General features: G+C 46.6%; 1 protein-coding gene across 1 annotated transcript; it reads left to right on the plus strand.

The window, feature by feature from the left end:
• Positions 1-9,406: 9,406 nt before the first annotated feature.
• On the plus strand, positions 9,407-18,453 carry LOC128405940 (zinc finger MYND domain-containing protein 19-like). The gene is made up of 6 exons (XM_053372980.1): positions 9,407-9,666; positions 11,251-11,310; positions 14,315-14,421; positions 15,675-15,815; positions 16,312-16,492; positions 17,723-18,453. Exons 1-6 carry the CDS (start codon positions 9,616-9,618, stop codon positions 17,864-17,866), a joined length of 684 nt encoding a protein of 227 aa, XP_053228955.1. The 5' UTR covers positions 9,407-9,615; the 3' UTR covers positions 17,867-18,453.
• The last annotated feature ends 319 nt before the right edge of the window (positions 18,454-18,772 follow it).

The following is an 18,772-nucleotide window of genomic DNA, read 5'->3' on the forward strand; positions in this document are numbered from 1 at the left end:
GTTCCTCTCGGATTTGTTTAGCTTACGCGAGAGGAAGGCACACGGTCTCCACTCCGACTTATTCTTCCCCGGCTGAAGAAGCACCGCCCCCACCGCCCGGTCTGATGCATCAGTTTCCACTCTCATTGGTTTTTGTAAATCCACATGCAGGAGCTGTTCTTCCGAAGCGAATGCCCTTTTCAATTCCTCAAATGCTTGCTCCGCCTCCGCCGTCCAAACAAATTTCTTCTTGCTGCTGAGACAGTCCGTGATGGGAGCCGTTAAGTGGGCAAAGTTCTTGATGAACTTACGGTAAAAGTTCCCAAACCCTAAGAATCTTTGCACATCCTTTTTCGTTTTCGGTGTCTTCCATTCCAGCACCGCCTGGACCTTGCCTGGATCCATGGCTAATCCCTTGTCTGACAAGCGGTACCCCAGGAATTCCACCTCTTTGGCGTGAAACTGACACTTCTCCAATTTCACCCACAGCTGGTTTGCTTGCAGTTGGCTCAGCACTTCCCTGACATCCTTTACATGCTGCTCCTCATTCTCTGAATATACTAACACGTCATCTAGGAAGGCCACGCAATTCTTGTAGAGCAGAGGTCCAAGGACGTGGTTCATGAACGATTGAAAACATGCTGAGCCTCCTTGTAATCCGAAGGGCATAACGAGATATTCAAAAGCCCCCAAAGGGGTGAACATGGTGGTTTTCCATTCATCCCCCTTCCTTATCTGTATCAGGTTGTATGCCCCCCTCAGGTCCAGTTTAGTAAATATCTTTCCCTTCCTCACCCTGGTCAAAATGTCATCAATTCTGGGCATGGGGAAAGCCACTGGTTCTGACACTGCATTTAGGGCCCGGTAGTCCACTACAAGCCTCGGTTTATCCGTGTTTTTTTTGTCCACAAAAAACACTGGGCTGCCCCCCACCGCTCTGGACTCTCTGATGAAACCTCTCTTCAGGTTTTTATCAATAAACTCCCTTAACTCCTGCATTTCCCTGTCTGACATGGCGTACAGCTTGCCCACTGGGAGCTGGGCCCCAGGGACTAGATTGATTTGGCAGTCAAAGGCTCTATGCGGTGGTAGTTTGTCTGCTTCCCTTTCGCTGAAGACATTGCTCAGGTCAGCGTATTGTTTGGGCACCTTCCCTTTGTCCGTTACTTCCGTCCCTGCTAGAAAGGCTTTTGCCCCTTCCGGAGCCTTCCCCTCTTTGCAGTGTTCCAGGCAATGTGCTGACCCAAAGGAGACCACTCTCTGATGCCAGCCCACTAGCGGATCATGCAACGCTAGCCAGCTCATTCCCAAAATAATGGGAGCCCCTCCCAAGGTGGCCACATTGAACGCTATTCTTTCGGTGTGCCTGGCAACCCTCATAACCATTGGGACGGTCTGTAGGCTAACTTCTCCTCCCAACAGCTCCCTCCCATCGATCGTGGTCACCTGCAGGGGGTTACTTAAAGGGATTGTCTGTATCTGGTGTTCAGCTGCAAACTCCTTACTCATAAAATTACAGGAGCTGCCTGAGTCCAATAGCGCCTTTATCTTTAGTGGGTGTCCATTTGCCAGCTCTAGCAACACCTCTATCACTAGGGCTGGTCTTGGAGGTTCCGGCGTGGGCACTTTTACTGCTCCTTGGCCTGGCTGCTGTGCCCTGACGGTGTCAGCCAGGCGTTGGCTTTTACTTGCTCCTGGACTTCCTCCTCCTTTCCCCCAACAGCTCCCGCCATCCCTTGCCATTCCTTTCTTTGCGGGCAGACTCTGGCAAGGTGACCTGGCTGCTGGCAGAGATAACATTTCTTGGCGCTCTTCCCCTCCTTCTTCCGCCCTTCACTGGGATTTGAAACTGCGCGCGCGCGCGCTGTTCCAATTTCCATCGGCTCTCCTGGCGGGAAAGTTGGCTCCGGAATCTCTGGAATGCAGAAATCCCTCCAATGCTCTCCTTTCCCTTCCCGCTTCTCCAAGGCTCTCGCCTCCTGGCGCACTCCAATGGTCAGCGCTGATTTGGTCAGCTGGTCCATAGACTCCGCCCTGGGCGCCCGGGAAAGTTCGTCTTTCACCGCCGAAGAAAGCCCCTCTTCGAAAAGCATTTGAATGGGTTCCGCCGATAGATCCCACCCCAATTTATGTATCAACATGGTAAACTCAGTCCAGTACTCACGGACAGATCGGCTCCCCTGTTTACAAGCCATCAACTGTCTGCGCACCACTCCCTGCTCAATGTCGCTGGAAAACATCAGGTCCATGGCGCGAAAAAACTTCCTCGTGTCCTTCAGGATTTCATTATTCCCTGCCATCAGGGGTCTAACCCAGTCTCTCGCCCCCCCTTCGAGATGGCCAACCACAAACGCCACTCGCGATTCCTCGTCGGGAAAGTCGTCAAACTGCAGATTGAGAGCATACTGCATCTCTGTCCTAAAGGCTTGATAGTTCCTGGGGTCCCCCCCAAACCTCTGCACCAATCCTGGCATCTTTCTTGCCAGTGGGGCGCCTTTTGCCTTTTCTGCATCCTGCGCCCTCCTCTCCTCGAGCCTCGCCGTTTGCAGCGCTAGCTGGACCTCCAACACCCGGTACCTTTCTTCCAGGCTTGGACCCGCTCCAGCTCCTCCCGCTTCTCCGGTTCCGGCTGGGTTGCTCATGATGCCTCTCTGCACAAGCTGCTTTCAGGGACTGTCGGATTGCTGTGATGGGATGATGAGCTGCTTGTGCATGAAATTCCTAGTCCCTCAGAGTTTGGCTAAGTCCACAAACCTCTGTCTGTAACGGAGCTCCTTAAGCATGGCTCCGTCAGTCGCTTGTAGAATCCGACAGTGGGTGTTTACGGAACTTCTTCCAGCATAAAAGTTCCTTAACGGAAACGCGTCTTCTGGACTCTCGGCGCGACAGTTTCCGGCGAGGAGTGGGTGTCCCTATAGGAGGTCCTGAAACCTCCCCACTGTTTTCACTGGAAGTATCTCTGAGCCATCCCTCCGACTCACTTTCCCTTGGAGCTCCTCCTCTCCCCCTGCTGGTTCCCTCCTCAGCTGATAAGTCTCTCTCAGCCTCTGTGAGCCCTTTCACCTCCTGCTTTTCCGATGGCAGTTCCCTGACAAGAATGATAACTATAGAACCACCGGAGTACTGGACAAAGATGAGATATTTAGAAGAGGAGGAGTCAGGAAATACACCCAAGGAATCCCCATTGGCAAGCGATTTGCAAAGAAAAGGCCCAGTGATTACAAATGTGAGTACTTTATGTACAACGACTGAAATAATCGAACATTTGGATTATTCCACTAGCATTAGCAATACTCTGTTGCCTCAAAAACTGGTAAACTCCGAGAGTACATTGGCCAACAATTGACTAAGAGTAAATCACTGTAAAACAATTAAACTTCTCTCATGGAATGTAACAGGGTGGACGAACAAGATCCAAGACAGTGATTTCTGTTCTTATCTACAAACATATGATATCATCTTGCTTCAAGAAACCTGGGCAAAAGAGGGCACTATGGTTGAATTACAGGGTTTTACAAGTTGTACTCAACCAGCTCTTAAAACTGTAAAGTATGGAAGGCCTAGTGGGGGGCTGGCGGTGCTGGTGTCAACCTCTCTTAATGTATCAATTCAACAGTGCCCCTCGTTGACCACCCCTAATTTTTTAGTGTTGTCCCTCTCTGATAGTCTCCTGAGAAATACTTATTGCATCTGCGTGTACATACCTCCAGTAAAGTCTTGTGGGGAACTGAGATCATATTGGGAAAAACTTGACCAACTACTCGAAAGTATAGACTCTCTGTCACCTAACCCTCGGCTTGTCTTGGGAGGTGACTTCAATGCCCGGATCGGCCTTGTTTCCCCACAAAATACAATATTATCTGGACTAAACTTGGAGGACAAACCTGAAATCTGTCAGAGGCCAGCAATGGACGCCTTGTTTATCGTACACTTATAATCAGCACAGATGCGTACTGACCCATCAGGCTTGATGGGCATCACAATAGGAGTTTCCTGCTTAGCCTTGTCCACTGGCTCCAGAACCCCCTGTGCTTATCTAATTGTTCGTCCACTTTGGGCTTGAGTGCGAACGGCACGTGTCGAGGCTTCACCCGGATGGGTGAAACCAGTGGGTCGAGGCTAAAAGATATGGGCGACCCCACATACTGTCCCAAGGTTCCATCAAAAACTTCTGAGAACTCCGCGACGATAGCGTCTGACTGTGAGACACTGTGGATGCCTGTGATTCCCAACCCCAGGGACGCAAACCAGTCCAGTCCTAGCAGGTTGGGGTGATTCGCATTGACCACAACTAGCTAAAGCGTCCCCAAAAAACCCTTGAAAGCTATTTTGAACTTACCCACACCTACAACCGGAATGCTGTTTCCTTGGTAGTCTCTCAAATGTAAGTGGTGGGACTCAAGTTGTCTCTTGGATACCTTGGGAATCAATCTTTTGATGGTACTCCAAGATACGATAGACATGGCAGAGCCCGTGTCGACTTCCATGTCGCATGGTTTGCCCTCAATTGTCACAGTTACATAATTTTTCCAGTGGTCAGACCTGTCAGCCCAGCCAACAGTCTGCTCAGCCAAACAGCCACAGTTGGTGACGGAGTGGCAGTCCTCGTTGGCAGACCTTGTCAGTGACTTTTTGTTTCCCGATGCCAATAGTGTGTCTGCTGGTGTAGACGAACAACAAACCATTGCAATATGTCCCTTACAGGAACAACGCCGACAGATGGCGTCCTTGAAACGGCATTTGGACCGGGGGTGATTGCCACCACAACCCGCACAGTCTGATTGGTTTGTTGTTCGCTGCTTGACTATTCCACATTCCTGTTTGATGCAACAGACATCATCCTCGTTATCTGAACAACTCTCGGATTTGCTGATCTCCTCATGGTAAACCGTAATTGGTTTTTTTGGAATCGTAGGGCTGTAGGCCTTGCAGATCTCTGCTGTTGAATGTTTTGCTGCCTCCATGGCCTGGGCTTCCTCGATGGCTTGTTTGAGAGTGAGGTCAGATTTGGCAAGGAACCGGCACTGTAGCTTTCCGTCCCTCACACCGCACACGATTTGATCAAGCAAGGCATCGTCCAAGTCCCGGAATTCACAGTGGTATGCAGCCTTCCTGAGGGCCTCCAGGAATTCGCTGATTGTCTCCCCCTCCAGTTGTATCCGGTGATGGAAAACGTGGCGAACAGCGATTCTTGAGATTTTAGGTGCGTAGTGCCCCTTGAGTTTCTCAATCAATGTATCCCAAAGCACAGGTTGCACAGCAAGTGGTGCGACGAGGGCCCGAGCCGTCTCGAAAACTTCTGAACCACAGACAGTGAGGAAGAGAGCTCTCTTTCGATTGTCTGTCAGGTCTGTGAAAGCATTTGCCTTGAGGTAGCATTCGAAATGGGCAAGATAAGACTGCCAGGACTCAGTTGCTGGAGAATATGAGGGTAGAGGCAGTAGCAACGCCATGATTCCTTGACGCTGACTGAATGGTGAAGGACAGGATGCTAGCCTCAGCGATATCTCAGCTCTTGAGTTCTCAGCTTAGTAGCTCAGCTCTGGCTGTGTCTTGTTTCATCCCGATCCCACCTTCATCACCAGTGTTATATAGTGGGAAAGATGGGCGACAGACACAGCTCTTTTAAGCAACAGCTCTTTATTACAGCAGTTAGCACTGCTCTAAGTCTCTCTGAACAACAGTGAAGCTGGTTGCCATATATAATGCTCAATAACTTGTAACAGTAACAAATTGCAACTAACTACCCAATTGGTGAAAGCAACTCTCAATCCTTCATTTGCATACTGGTGGCCCAGAGTGAGAACTGCAGCCAGTCTGAATACATAACACTTGGGACTTTTTGCATGTAAAGCAGGTGTTCTGCCATCAAGCTTTGCTCTTTCTTCAAATACACGGAGCCTGTGCAGTTTTCCATTTTGGTTGGAAGAGACCCAGAGTGTCATCTAGTCCAACCCCCTGCAATGCAAGCCTCAATGTATTCAATATGTGTTTCTTAAATACAGTGGTACCTTGGTTTAAGAACAGTCCTGTTTAATAACGATTCAGTTTACGAACTCCGCAAAAGCGGAAGTAGTCTCCCAGTTTGCGAATTTTACCTCGGTCTAAGAACGGAATCCGAATGGTGGAAGGGCACCGACGGCGGGAGGCCTCATTAGGGAAAGCGCGCCTCAGTTTAAGAACGGTTTCGGTTTAAGAATGGAGTTCCACAACGGATTAGGTTCGTAAACCGAGGTACCACTGTATGCATATTTTAACTGCTCATTTTATTGTTTTGGTTCTTTTATGTCTATTTGTTTTCAACTTCTGGCTTCTTATTGATTATTTAAATGTATATATTTTATTTTATGCAGATAAGGCGTGCTATTTACAATATAAATTCAGCACAACTAACTAAATAAAAGGTAAATGTAAGCAGTATTACAGTTCTGCCAAACATTAGCTTTCTTAGAATGTGTAATCCACAGTTAAGACTTTTAAAATGTGCTGATCTGTACAATGATACGGAAAGGGGGCGGCATGTCTTCTCCAACCCTTTCCGCCGGTCACCAGAGGGTTCAAGGCGATGACCTCAAGGGGCACACGACCCCACAGGAACCCCAGTCCCCTCACTGTTACACAAGCACCACACTCAACCCCAAGCCCCATGAATAAAGTGCCTTTTTCCCTTCCTATGCCCGTTCGTTATCATGAATAGACCGGGCGAAATAAGCCCGAGCGCCTTATCCCCCCTCCCGCTCAATTGTTTCCATTGGTAGACCGTACAAAGTTGTATTTTGTATCTTATGAATGAACTCGCCTATCTGCGTACTGGAGCGTTCTACCCAATCAAAACAATGCATTCGCCTTGCAGAGCTAGCTCAGCTCCAGCTGTTGCACGCCTCGTTTAACCTTTGACAAGCTGCTGACGGCTCCCCGCTGGGAGAACAATGGAATCAAAACTCGTAAACTTGTAAACCTGTCAAATCTTGCTACAATGTATCTAGTTATTTCCAAATTCGACTGTCACTACCTAAATGGACAAAAATACATAAAAATTCATAGAAAATCAACCGTAGCACCGATTCTCTCACTTTCGGTGCCAATCTGCTCAATATCTCTACGACTTCAAGACTCCTCCGGTGTCCTCCATAATTCCCCAAGCGAGATGTCACATACACTCAGGAAGACCCTAATCCTGTCAAATCACCCTGCCAAGCCTTTCCTCCAGGCAGTGCCAGGTGACAGACTTTGCAAACCTGGACTCTATTGTTCCCTCATCACCGGTACTCAGGATGTACTTATCTGTGCATATCCCCAACTCTGCATATTCCCCCCCTCCTCCATATGTTAATCCTGTGTAACCCAACCCTTTCTTAATGTATTCATGATGTAACCATGATGTATTGATGATGCTTCTGCACTGTATCATGGGAAATGGAGGGAAGTTTTAAAAGTTCATGTCACCCCATCCTCGGGGTTCAATCTCGCCTTGAACCTGTTGCGCAATAAACATGGATCTTCTGCATCTTCTAAGCTAAGCTAAGCTGAGCTGAGCTGAGCTGGTAGTGTTGATGTGTATAGTTGGTCAGTCGCTTTTGCACAAAGACTTTTAAGAATAAAACTCTGCAAGGATACTTTTCTCGTGGACTCTTTTATGCCGACAAGGGTCCGAGAACCAGGCTGAGGTCACAAAGGGAGGTCAGAACCCTTTCTTTTTTTTTTACAAACACTGACAGGAGCTTCTCACTTGGCAGCAGATGCATATTTTCTACTTAATGTATATCTCACATTTACTTCTTGCATATGCTCTACTGTTTCATTGAAATTTGCTTCCGAGGAAGCATAGACTGCAACTTTTAAAAAGTAAAGGTAAAGGACCCCTGACAGTTACGTCCAGTTGTGAACGACTCTGGGGTTGCGGTGCTCATCTCGCTTTACTGGCCAAGGGAGCTGACGTTTGTCCGCAGGCAGTTTTTCCGGGTCATGTGGCCAGCATGACTAAGCTGCTTCTTGCGAAACCAGAGCAGCGCACGGAAATGCCATTTACCTTCCTGGCCTTACCTTCCTGGATTCTCTGCTGGATGGGAATGTGCCTGAGGCCTCATCAAAGGCTCAGGTCGTTATTATCGTCAGGAGGCGATTCCGAAGGCTCGGCTGGAGGAGGATGAGCTTTATCAGCTTGGCCGAGCGGAGATCCTGACACGCTGGAGCGGTACCTATTTATCTACTTGCACTTTGACGTGCTTTCAAACTACTAGGCTAAATGCAAAATAGATTCTAAATGAGAAACCACACAGATTCCAGAACAAACTTTGTTTCTGAAACTTCAAAGTGAAGTGCTGGCTAGGTTACACTTTTAAGAAAACGAAGATGCGAGAACTATTCTAACAAATAAGATTAAACGGGTATCTTAGTGCATTACATTTACATATCATTGGGTGCTATCACAACTGAGCAGAAAGAGTGAATGAAAGTCAGCCTTATTCTCAAAGCACTCGTTCAGGATTCTCTTTAACACAGGAAGTGTAGAGATTTGTATTCCAAAGGGTGACAAGGAAAGGCTGAAAGGTAACTTCAGCATAGTGGTAGATTTAAAATTAAGGTAAAGGTAAAGGTACCCCTGCCCGTACGGGCCAGTCTTGACAGACTCTAGGGTTGTGCGCTCATCTCACTCTATAGGCGGGAGCGCACCCCACCACGGGGATTCGAACCGCCGACCTTTCGATCGGCAAGTCCTAGGCGCTGAGGCATTAACCCACAGCGCCACCCACATCCCAGGGATTTAAAATTGGTTAGAGTTAAATGGGAAAGAAAAGGAGGGGAGGGGTGGTGAAACATATTATTTTATACAGTGTGCATGTGGAGTTTTTTGTCAGCATCAACTGGATAGGTTCACTTTCTATTCGCTTATTACATTTCCTTGGTAGTGAGAGGGACTGGGGATGCATTTCTTAATTTTGAAGGACAGGGACTAGCTTTCTGTGGAGTGTGGTCCATAATGTGTGTATAAAATTATTATAACAATGTCACAATATATTTTATCGGTGCACACTAAGGTACTTTATATGGCGTAAATTTTATTTTTTATAGACACGCAGTAATATGTACAGGATTTATATAAACAGACAAAGCTAAAATATACTATACGTGCACTAATATGGGATACCCCACCTCGCACATAATGCTCTCTCTCTCTCTTTTAATATATATATATATGGGACGTGCCCTTTAAAAGGCGGAGGAGGGAGGTTCTCATCGCGTGCTCAGCCGTGCCCATTCGTCGGACGGGAGTGAGAGAGAATTCCCGCGAGCGCGATGTGCGTCATCGGCCGCCGCCGGCGGACACGTGATGCGGCGTCTCGGTCGCGCCGGGCGGCCCTCGGGCGGCTATCAATGACGCGTCGCCGCGGCTAGCACGCTGATTGGCGGGCCGCGGCTTCAGGTTGGAGGGGGAGGAGTTGGTGGCGGCGGCAGAAGAGAGGGGCAGCATCAGCGGTGGCGGCGCGCGCTGCCCCGCCCCCCGCTTCCCATCCTCCTGCGCGAGGCGGCGGCGCATGGCATCGGGGTCTCCCTCCGGCCTGCGCCTCTTCCTCCTCCTCCTCCTCCCGCTTTCCCCTTTCCCACCTCCTCTCCGCTCCCTGCCAGGCCAAGGCCATGACCGACTTCAAGTTGGGCATCGTGCGGCTCGGCCGGGTGGCCGGCAAGGTGCGCGTGGGGCTCCGTGGGGCGGCGCGGAGTGGGAGAAATAGGATTTGCGCGTCTGTATGCGGTGTGCGTGTGTTTCCGTGCCCGCGCATGTTCTATGTTGGGAGATCCGCGCCCCTTCTTCTATCGCATCACCGCCCCCTCGCGCGTCTGACCTGCTCCCTTACGTCACACAGGACCCCTCTGTGACGTCACTGGGTTCATTGGGGTTCCATGATCCCATTATTATTATTATTATTATTATTATTATTATTATTATTATTATTATTATTATTATTTATTATTAATTTTTAAAGGTAGAAGGATGCGGGAGGCTGGTTTTCGTTTAGGTCCCTTTTCTCTGTTTTACTCTCTCTTTGCATCTCTCCCTGTAGAGGGGTAATGAGCTGTTCTGTGGAGCACTTCCCGTTGGTGGACCTCAAATGGGGAGATTTATTTCTTTTTATATCCTTCGTATTCAGGCTATAAAGGGGTCCATAGCTCACTGGCAGAGCACATGGGTGGCATCTGCAGTTTCAAAGGGTTACATAGCAAGTGATCTGAGAGGCTTCTTTCTGCTTTGGAGTGTGCCTACTGGTTAGACTAGGTGATTCTGACGGATTTGTAGTCTGACCTGATCCTAAGTAGCTTCCTATTTTCTTGTGCAGATTTGATACATTTCTCTTTATACATACTTGCTGTAACTTTCTTTTGTTGTTGTGCTTTTCTGTTTTTGTTTTTTGGAATAATCAACATGGACCACAAAGGATGTGTACCAATACTTGGTGCAGTGTCTTGCTTTACAGGTTGTTTGGGTTAAGTTTTGTATGTTAATCTGTTATAGCAAAAACTGAAACACAAAACTGCTCTCTAAAGACTAACTGATGGTCCAACGCCGAGGGCCTTCTGGCGGTTCCCTCATTGCGAGAAGCAAAGCTACAGGGAACCAGGCAGAGGGCCTTCTCGGTAGTGGCGCCCGCCCTGTGGAACGCCCTTCCAGCTGATGTCAAAGAGATAAACAACTACCTGACATTCAGAAGACATCTTAAGGCAGCCCTGTTCAGGGAAGTTTTTAACGTGTGATATTTTACTGTATTTTTGGTTTTTATGGAAGCCGCCCAGAGTGGCTGGGGAGGCCCAGCCAGATGGGCGGGGTATAAATAATAAATTATTATTATTATTATTATTATTGTGTGGTATAATTATATTAGGCCAGAGCTGCCCCTCTCAGTTGCAGATTTTGGTCTCTGAGCAAGAACTTACATTTTACAGTTCTTTCTTCCTCTCCTCTCCTACTTCCAAAGGCAAGAGAAAGGCAGTACACTCCTTTCTGGCATTTGGACTTCCTAGAAGGCTTGTGGACACAATGGTAGGTAGAGATCCCAGAATGCTCAAGGCTAACCCTGGAGCAGCTTTCCCCTGGTTTAGACAAGTGTGTGACGTATGCACGGTCAGATGAATGACCTATTTAAGGTGTAAAACTTCTCTTTTCAGTGTAATAGCTTAAAGTGTTGTTGTGCTGAAATGAAAGAAGAGTGCCTTGCTAGGGATTGGAAAAGTATCCACAATATAAAGTATTTAATTATCCTTCCTTTTTTATTCTAGACAAAGTACACACTGATTGATGAGCAAGACATTCCACTTGTGGAGAGTTACTCTTTTGAGGTAAGAACCATGTTATCTACCTTATTTCCACATTCCAAGTGTTGAATTCAAACTCCCATCAGGTCCAGTCAGCATATCCAATGGTCAGAAGAGCATTGGGAGGACCACATGCTAGCTATTATTCCTCTTGATCAGGGATGGGGAACCTGTGGCTCTCCATATGAACCCTGACCTGACATGGTCAGTAATTAGGGCAGATCAAAAACAGGAAGGGTTGACTGTCTAAGGAACCTGCTTTAAGCAAACTCATGAAAGCCAGTGGTTTCATATACAGTAATGACTATCTGAATAAGTTGGCAGAGAGAGAAGAGGAGGCATTTTCCCTTGAAACAGCATGTGGGTCATAAAAGGACTTGGCCCGATCCAGACATCTGGGTTTGGACTTGAGGACTTGTATGAAAAGTACCAAGTTCTCCAAAGACTCAAACTGTTCTCTGAAGTAGGATAACTAGGCAAGTTGTCCTTCACTTGCAGAATCAGGAGTAGCTTTACTTTAGAATGCATTTTCTTTTACAGGTGAAACTCGAAAAATTAGAATATCGTGGAAAAGTTCATTTATTTCAGTAATTCAACTTAAAAGGTGAAACTAATATATGAGATTGACTCATGACAAGCAAAGTAAGATATGTCAAGCCTTTATTTTTTATAATCGTGATGATACAGCTGATGAAAACTCCAAATTAACAATCTCAGAAAATTAGAATATTGTGAAAAGGTGCAGTAGCTATTCAATCCATAACATCTGCAATGGGTTCCTGAGCCTTTAAATGGTCTCTCAGTCTGGTTCAGTAGGAAGCACAATCATGGGGAAGTCTGCTGATGTTCTTTGGGATGTTCCCAAAGTGCTGTATCGAAGCACATTAATGGAAAGTTATGCGGAAGGGGAAAGTGTGGAAGAAAAAGGTGCACAAGCAGCAGGGATGACCGCAGCCTGGAAAGGATTGTCAGGAAAAGACCATTCAAACGTGTTGGGGTCTTTCACAAGGAGTGGACTGAGGCTGGAGTTAGTGCATCAAGAGCCACCACGCACAGACGGATCCTGGAGATGGGCTTCAAATGTCGTATTCCTCTTGTCAAGCCGCTCCTGAACAAGAAACAACGTCAGAAGCGTCTTACCTGGGCTAAAAAAAAAAAAAAGAACTGGTCTGTTGCTCACTGGTCCCAAGTCCTCTTTTCTGATGAGAGCAACTTTTGCATCTCATTTGGAAACCAAGGACCCAGAGTCTGGAGGAAGAATGGGGTAGCACACAATGCCAGATGCTTGAAATCCAGTGTGAAGTGTTGATTTGGGGAGCCATGCCATCAGCTGGTGTTGGTCCACTGTGCTTCATTAAGTCCAGGGTCAACGCAGCCGTCTACCAGGAGATTTTGGAGCACTTCATGCTTCCTTCTGCAGACGAGCTTTATGGGGATGCTGACTTCATTTTCCAGCAGGACTTAGCACCTGCCCACACTGCCAAAAGTACCAAAACCTGGTTCAGTGCCCATGGGATTACTGTGCTTGATTGGCCAGCAAACTCGCCTGACCTGAACCCCATAGAGAATCTATGGGACATTGCCAAGAGAAAGATGAGAGACATGAGACCGAGCAATGCAGAAGAGCTGAAGGCTGCTATTGAAGCATCCTGGTCTTCCATAACGTCTCAGCAGTGCCACAGGCTGATAGCATCCATGCCACGCCGCATTGAGGCAGTAATTGATGCAAAAGGGGCCCAAACCAAGTACTGAGTACATATGCATGCTTCTACTTCTCAGACGTCCAATGTTGCTCTATTTGCAATCCTTGTTTTGCTGATTTCATTTACTATTCTAATTTATGAGATTGTTAATTTGGGGTTTTCATCAGCTGTACGCCATAATGTCACAATTATAACAAATGAAGGCTTGACATATCTTGCTTTGCATGTCATGAGTTTATCTCATATATTAGTTTCACCTTTTAAGTTGAATTACTGAAATTATCATGGAAAAGTTATTCTAATTTTTCGAGTTTCACCTGTATATAGGCTTCATGTATTTTTAGATTGGAGTTTGGGGAGCTTCATAGAAAATGTATTGCTCTTGGAAAAGGGGCAGATTTCAAATACACTGACATTACACTTTCACCCATTCATTTACCTGATATCAACAGGTTCTGCACAGGCTTTTGAGGTGTCTGGGGGAAAATTAGAGACTCATCATGGTTTATATATATCCTCAGGCTCACTGAACAAGAAGGCTCTGATCTTATATAGAGTCTGTTAACTCAAGCACATAAACTGGGTTCCTGAGGCAGAGTTTGCATCTCATCTGACATTTCCCATGTCCATTATTGACCCACTTTCTCTCGTCTGATATAGACCTGACTGATTTTGAACTTTAGAGGCTCTACTCAGAGTGCCTCTGCCTTCAGATGTTAGGAGAGTGTTGACTGGGAACAGAGTCCCTCGTCTGGTGGCACCCTTTTCCTGAATCATTTTCCCTAGTCATAATATGCATAGCACCATCATTTAATATCTTTTATGTGACAAGAGAAAACTTTTATTAACCCAAGTGTTTAATATTTTGCTATTTCTTTTTTTATTAACATTTCTGTTACTTGGTTTGCAGTTTTCTGTTTTAATGACCATTACGTTTCCGTCTATTAATAGTTTTACTTACATTTTACTTTGTTTCGTATTTGAAGCTGCTATGATGTTTAGATGAGCGTACATATACAGTGGTGCCTCGCAAGACGAAATTAATTCGTTCCGCAAGTTTTTTCTTCTTGCGAGTTTTTCGTCTTGCAAAGCACGGTTTCCCATAGGAATGCATTGAAAATCAATCAATGCGTTCCTATGGAAACCGCCTTCAGACCAGGTCCGGGTGAAGCAAGCCCATAGGGAAATTTGTTTTGCGAAGCACCTCCAAAACGGAAAACTCTTTCGTCTTGCGAGTTTTTCGTTTTGCGAGGCGTTCGTCTTGCGAGGCACCACTGTATTTTAAACAAAATGCATGAAGAGATGTGTTCTCTGTCTTTGTCCAGGCTCGGATGGAGGTCGACGCAGATGGAAATGGTGCTAGAATATTTGCCTTTGCATTTGACAAAAACCGAGGAAGAGGGTTCGGACGCCTGCTGCATGAGTTACTGTGGTAGGTATCATTGTGCAGGGGGTAACATAGCTGCAGGTTTCCAGACTGCTGAGGCATGTGTATGTATAGTCTTTGGAGATGGGCACTATAATGGCAACTCTCACGTGTCAGGGTAAGCCATAAGCCGTGGTTTGCTGTGCATGAGCAGATAGCGTCTGTATTACCTCTCCCTATTCATGGTGGGAAGAAACAAACCACAATCCCTGGCTTAGCATTGTGTCCAAACCAAGGGGTTGTGGTTTGATTTTCTCCTGACAACCCACAGTGTGTAGCCAATGTTTGTTTTTAGCTTTCTGATTGTGATTTGTTGGAGGTGAAACAAACCATAGTCCCTACTTTGGACACATCTTCTAAGCTGAAGGGATCATGGTTTGTTTTCTTCTAGTATGAGCAGAGGGGAGACATATACATTCACAGTAAATCATTAGCTAAGGTTTACTGTGATGTACAAACTGAGCCACCATGTAAAAGGAAAGTGGGCTGTGTTGTGTGTTAAAGTATCTTTTCCCCCTCCCTTTTTCTCTCTATAATTTGAACATACAAAACTGCCATATATTTAGAAGGAGGTTGATCCATCTAGCTCTGTACTGTCTATGCTGACTGACAGCAGCAGCAGCAGCAGCAGCTTTCCTGGGTTTCAGGCAGGGGACATTCCTAGTTCTACTTGGAAATCTTGGAGGTTGAACATGGGACCTTCTGCATGCAAAATGTGCCAACCCATCCAAGTGCCTCAGGGCTACCCACAACTTGAAGCCAGGGTTCCTACATCCAGAGACTCTACTGCTGAGCTATGATCCTTTCCCTTTAACAGCTTGGGTGACTTAAAAGAAAAAAGAATTTGCCTGCTACCTAGAAGATGCCAGGTGTATTTCTAAGGCATTTCCCCTGATCACCACCCAATTTATCTCTTAAATGCAGGGATGCCTGCAGAAGGTCATCAGCAGAAGATCTTAAGAACTGGACAGGGGGGTGGGTGTCCTTTATGCCTTGGGTCCTAAGCCGTGTAAGGTTTTAAATTTTCAGACTCAGCACCTTGAAGTCAAAGTAAGCTTGTTAAGCTCTTTTGCATCCATTGAGATGTGTTGTCTCCAATGACCTGCCCCGGTTAGAACCCTGATAGTAGCTCTTTGAGCATGTTGGAGTTTCCATACTGCCTTCAAGGGCAGCCCATGATGTATTATAGGAGTCCAAGCAACTAGAAGCATCAGAATTCTTCCTTTCAGGAATTGCAGGTGGCTCGTCTTCTCTTTCAGGGAGAGGCATCGGGGGGGCATCGCCCCTGGCTTTCAAGTCGTGCATTTGAATGCAGTGACAGTGGACAATCGTCTAGACAACCTGCGATTGGTTCCATGGGGATGGAGGCCCAAAGCCGAAGAAATCTCTAGTAAACAAAGGTAAATTCTCAATAACAGTGTCACAGGCAAGAGGGACAAAAGGGGCTGGAAGTCAAACAACTCCAGAACGTGTTTCTTTGCATAGCCCCTTGATGATTTTTTATGTGTGTTTCTTTGCATCTGAAGAAACTGTGGTGCTAAGTTCTCTCTGGCCTGGCCCTAGATGGGAGGATATGTCTCCCACCCTAGGTTATTTATTCCACTCAAACAGCAACAATTCTCGAGAGTCAGTTGTTAAACTACTCTGGTAATTGTATGTCTGCTAGCGAGAACAGGGGCCTTATAACAACTTTCAGCACCCTTAACAAGCTAAAGTTTCCATAATTCTTTAGGGGAAGACATAACCGTTTAAGGCTGTATCAGAGTCCTTTAAAGGTATGTTGTGATTGTGGCTACTGTCAACTCTCTGCTTTGAGAGGGATGGAGTTTTAACATGTTGCAATGGTGCAGCACAAGCTTGCTGCGGAAATGTTTAATTTGCTGTTTTTTCTTGAAGGGAACAAAGCTTATACTGGCTGGCGATCCAGCAGCTTCCCACAGACCCCATAGAGGAACAGTTTCCAGTGCTGAATGTGACGCGCTATTATAACGCTAATGGGGATGTTGTGGAAGAAGAGGAGAGTTCGTGCACATACTATGAATGTCACTACCCTCCCTGCACAGTGATTGAGAAACAGGTGCGTTCAAAACCAGAAGCAAGTCATGGATAAGACCGTCCCTGTTCTAGGCTGGCTGCTGCAAGTTCACCCTCTTCAGTGTGGTTGCTTCTTTTTAAAAAACCAAAAAGTCCTTAGGCACAGCTAGTGTGTTCTTTGTACCCCCTGCAAGGAATTTCTCTGCACCGTTTTTAGCCTAAATAGTTATCCTGGCCAGCGGCTTCCAAGCTTCAGACACATCTCTCTCTCAGTGGTGTTCTGTGAAGTACAACTGACTGTGCTACCATTCTATTTGGATAACCCTTCATCCTACCTCTCGGTGTGGAAAAGTCAGTGTTGCGCATAGGCCCAACCCCCCTTTTCCTAGCCCACTTTTTCTTAGGACAGGGTCATGGGGAAACAAGATCAAAATGAACAGCTCTGGTTTTAAACCTCACTGAAGAAACTTTGTTGTATAGAAGGATGGATAGAAGTCACCCGAAAAGATAACCTGTACAAAGGGAATCTGTTCCTCTGATGACAGTTTTGAATGCTTTGTGGAGGAAAATATGTAAATAGGTCTGTGGATATAGAAGCGTTCTCGAACTCAGCAGGAGAGCATCGGTTTTGAGTCCTAGGTTCAGTCTCTTGCTAGAGCTGTGAAAGACCACTGCTCGAAACTTTGGAGCACTGCTTCTGTGCAACATAGGCAGTACACTGAACTGGGCCATACTAGTCTGATTTGGTGTAAGGTAGTGTTCTATGTTCCAAAGCCATAGTTATAAACCCAGGGGTGGGGAACTGCAGCTTGAAACTCCCTCAGCCCCATTCAACCTGGCCAATGCAGGAGGTGGGGGTGGCGAGCGACACAGCTCCCTATCCTTGTTGTAGACCATGAGGGAAAGAAATTGAGAGTGCAGTCCTGTACGTGTTTACTCAGTCCCATTGAATTCAGAATGTGTAAGATTGGGTGGGGGTGCGGAAGAAGAAGACACTCATAATGAGACCTTCTGGTTCATAAACAAGAGAAATGCACCAGTGGGGGCTGGATAATATTTTATCCACAATGAAAATCAAGGCAGCATTTAGTAGGGTTCCCAGGCTGTTCTACTCAGATCCTGACCAGGCCTGCTTTAGTTCCTACAAAGATTGCACTGGGACTGGCCACCTTAGGACCCTTTTGGTTGGCTTTTTTTTTTGGGGGGGGTGGTTTTCTTTCTCTAGGGGCCCTGAAAAGGGATACTGATTTTTGTCCCGTACTCCTCTCTCCAGTTACGTGAATTTAACATCTGTGGGCGGTGCCAGGTCGCACGGTACTGTGGCTCGCAGTGCCAGCAGAAAGACTGGCCGGCCCACAAGAAGCACTGTCGGGAGAAGAAGCGAGTCTTTCAGCAAGAGCTTGGACCAGAACGATGACCAGCTGGCTGAGGCCTTAGCCCCACAGGGCACCTTCCCAGAAGGTTAAGGAGGAGTTGCCCACTTTGCACGGACTGCTCACTTGAAGCCAGAGGCACTGACAAAAAGGGGAGAGAGAGAGAGAGAGAGAGAGAGAGAGAGAGAGAGAGAGGAGAGAGATTTATATATAAAAAAAGACAAACCAATCCCTGTGATGCTTGAGGAAAGGTACTGACTCTTCCCTTCCAGTGTTAAAAAAAGAAAACGTCTGAAGAAAAAAGAAAAAAAAGACTACTGGGGAAGCTCTCCTGCTTGGACGCTTTCTGTTATTTATATGTTAATATGTTTGTAAAGTTATGTACAGAGGTTTTGTTTTGTTTTGTTGTTAGAATGTCTCTTACATAGGACTCATTTACTGTAATGTTCAAGTGAGAACACATTGTTGGTTGAAATAACTGTCCAGTAGCAAAAAGAGAAACAAAAAAAAAAAAGCTTTTCCTCCCCCTGTGGCTAGGAGAAGGCCTGGGGAGCTAGCTCAGAACATCAGCAGTTAAATCTGAACAACTCTGCATGGAAAGTTGTGTTTGCAAGTAAAGGATTGGAATGGATTGGCTGCCTTTTTTGCTCTTTTAAAAACTTGAGCAGCTGTGAATGATTGTCCACCACCATCAACAGCATGCTGCTGGTCTGTCCCCCCCACCCCCATGAGTGACACCTTCCTCTGAAGATTGCAAAAGCCGCTGAGCTGCTTAGCTGCTTCCCATCACTGTTCTTCCCCATCTGTTTGTAGAGGCAATCATGCCCCCCCCCATCCTGGTTATCATAGTTCCTAATGATATTTCCACCACTCCACAAGGAATCATGAGCAGTAAGGTGAAGGTGCAAGCAGGCTTCCATGAGCAGAGGTTCGGGATTGGTGACTGATGA

The sequence above is a fragment of the Podarcis raffonei genome, chromosome W, assembly GCF_027172205.1.
Source record: "Podarcis raffonei isolate rPodRaf1 chromosome W, rPodRaf1.pri, whole genome shotgun sequence".
In the NCBI taxonomy this organism is placed as follows: Eukaryota; Metazoa; Chordata; class Lepidosauria; order Squamata; family Lacertidae; genus Podarcis; species Podarcis raffonei.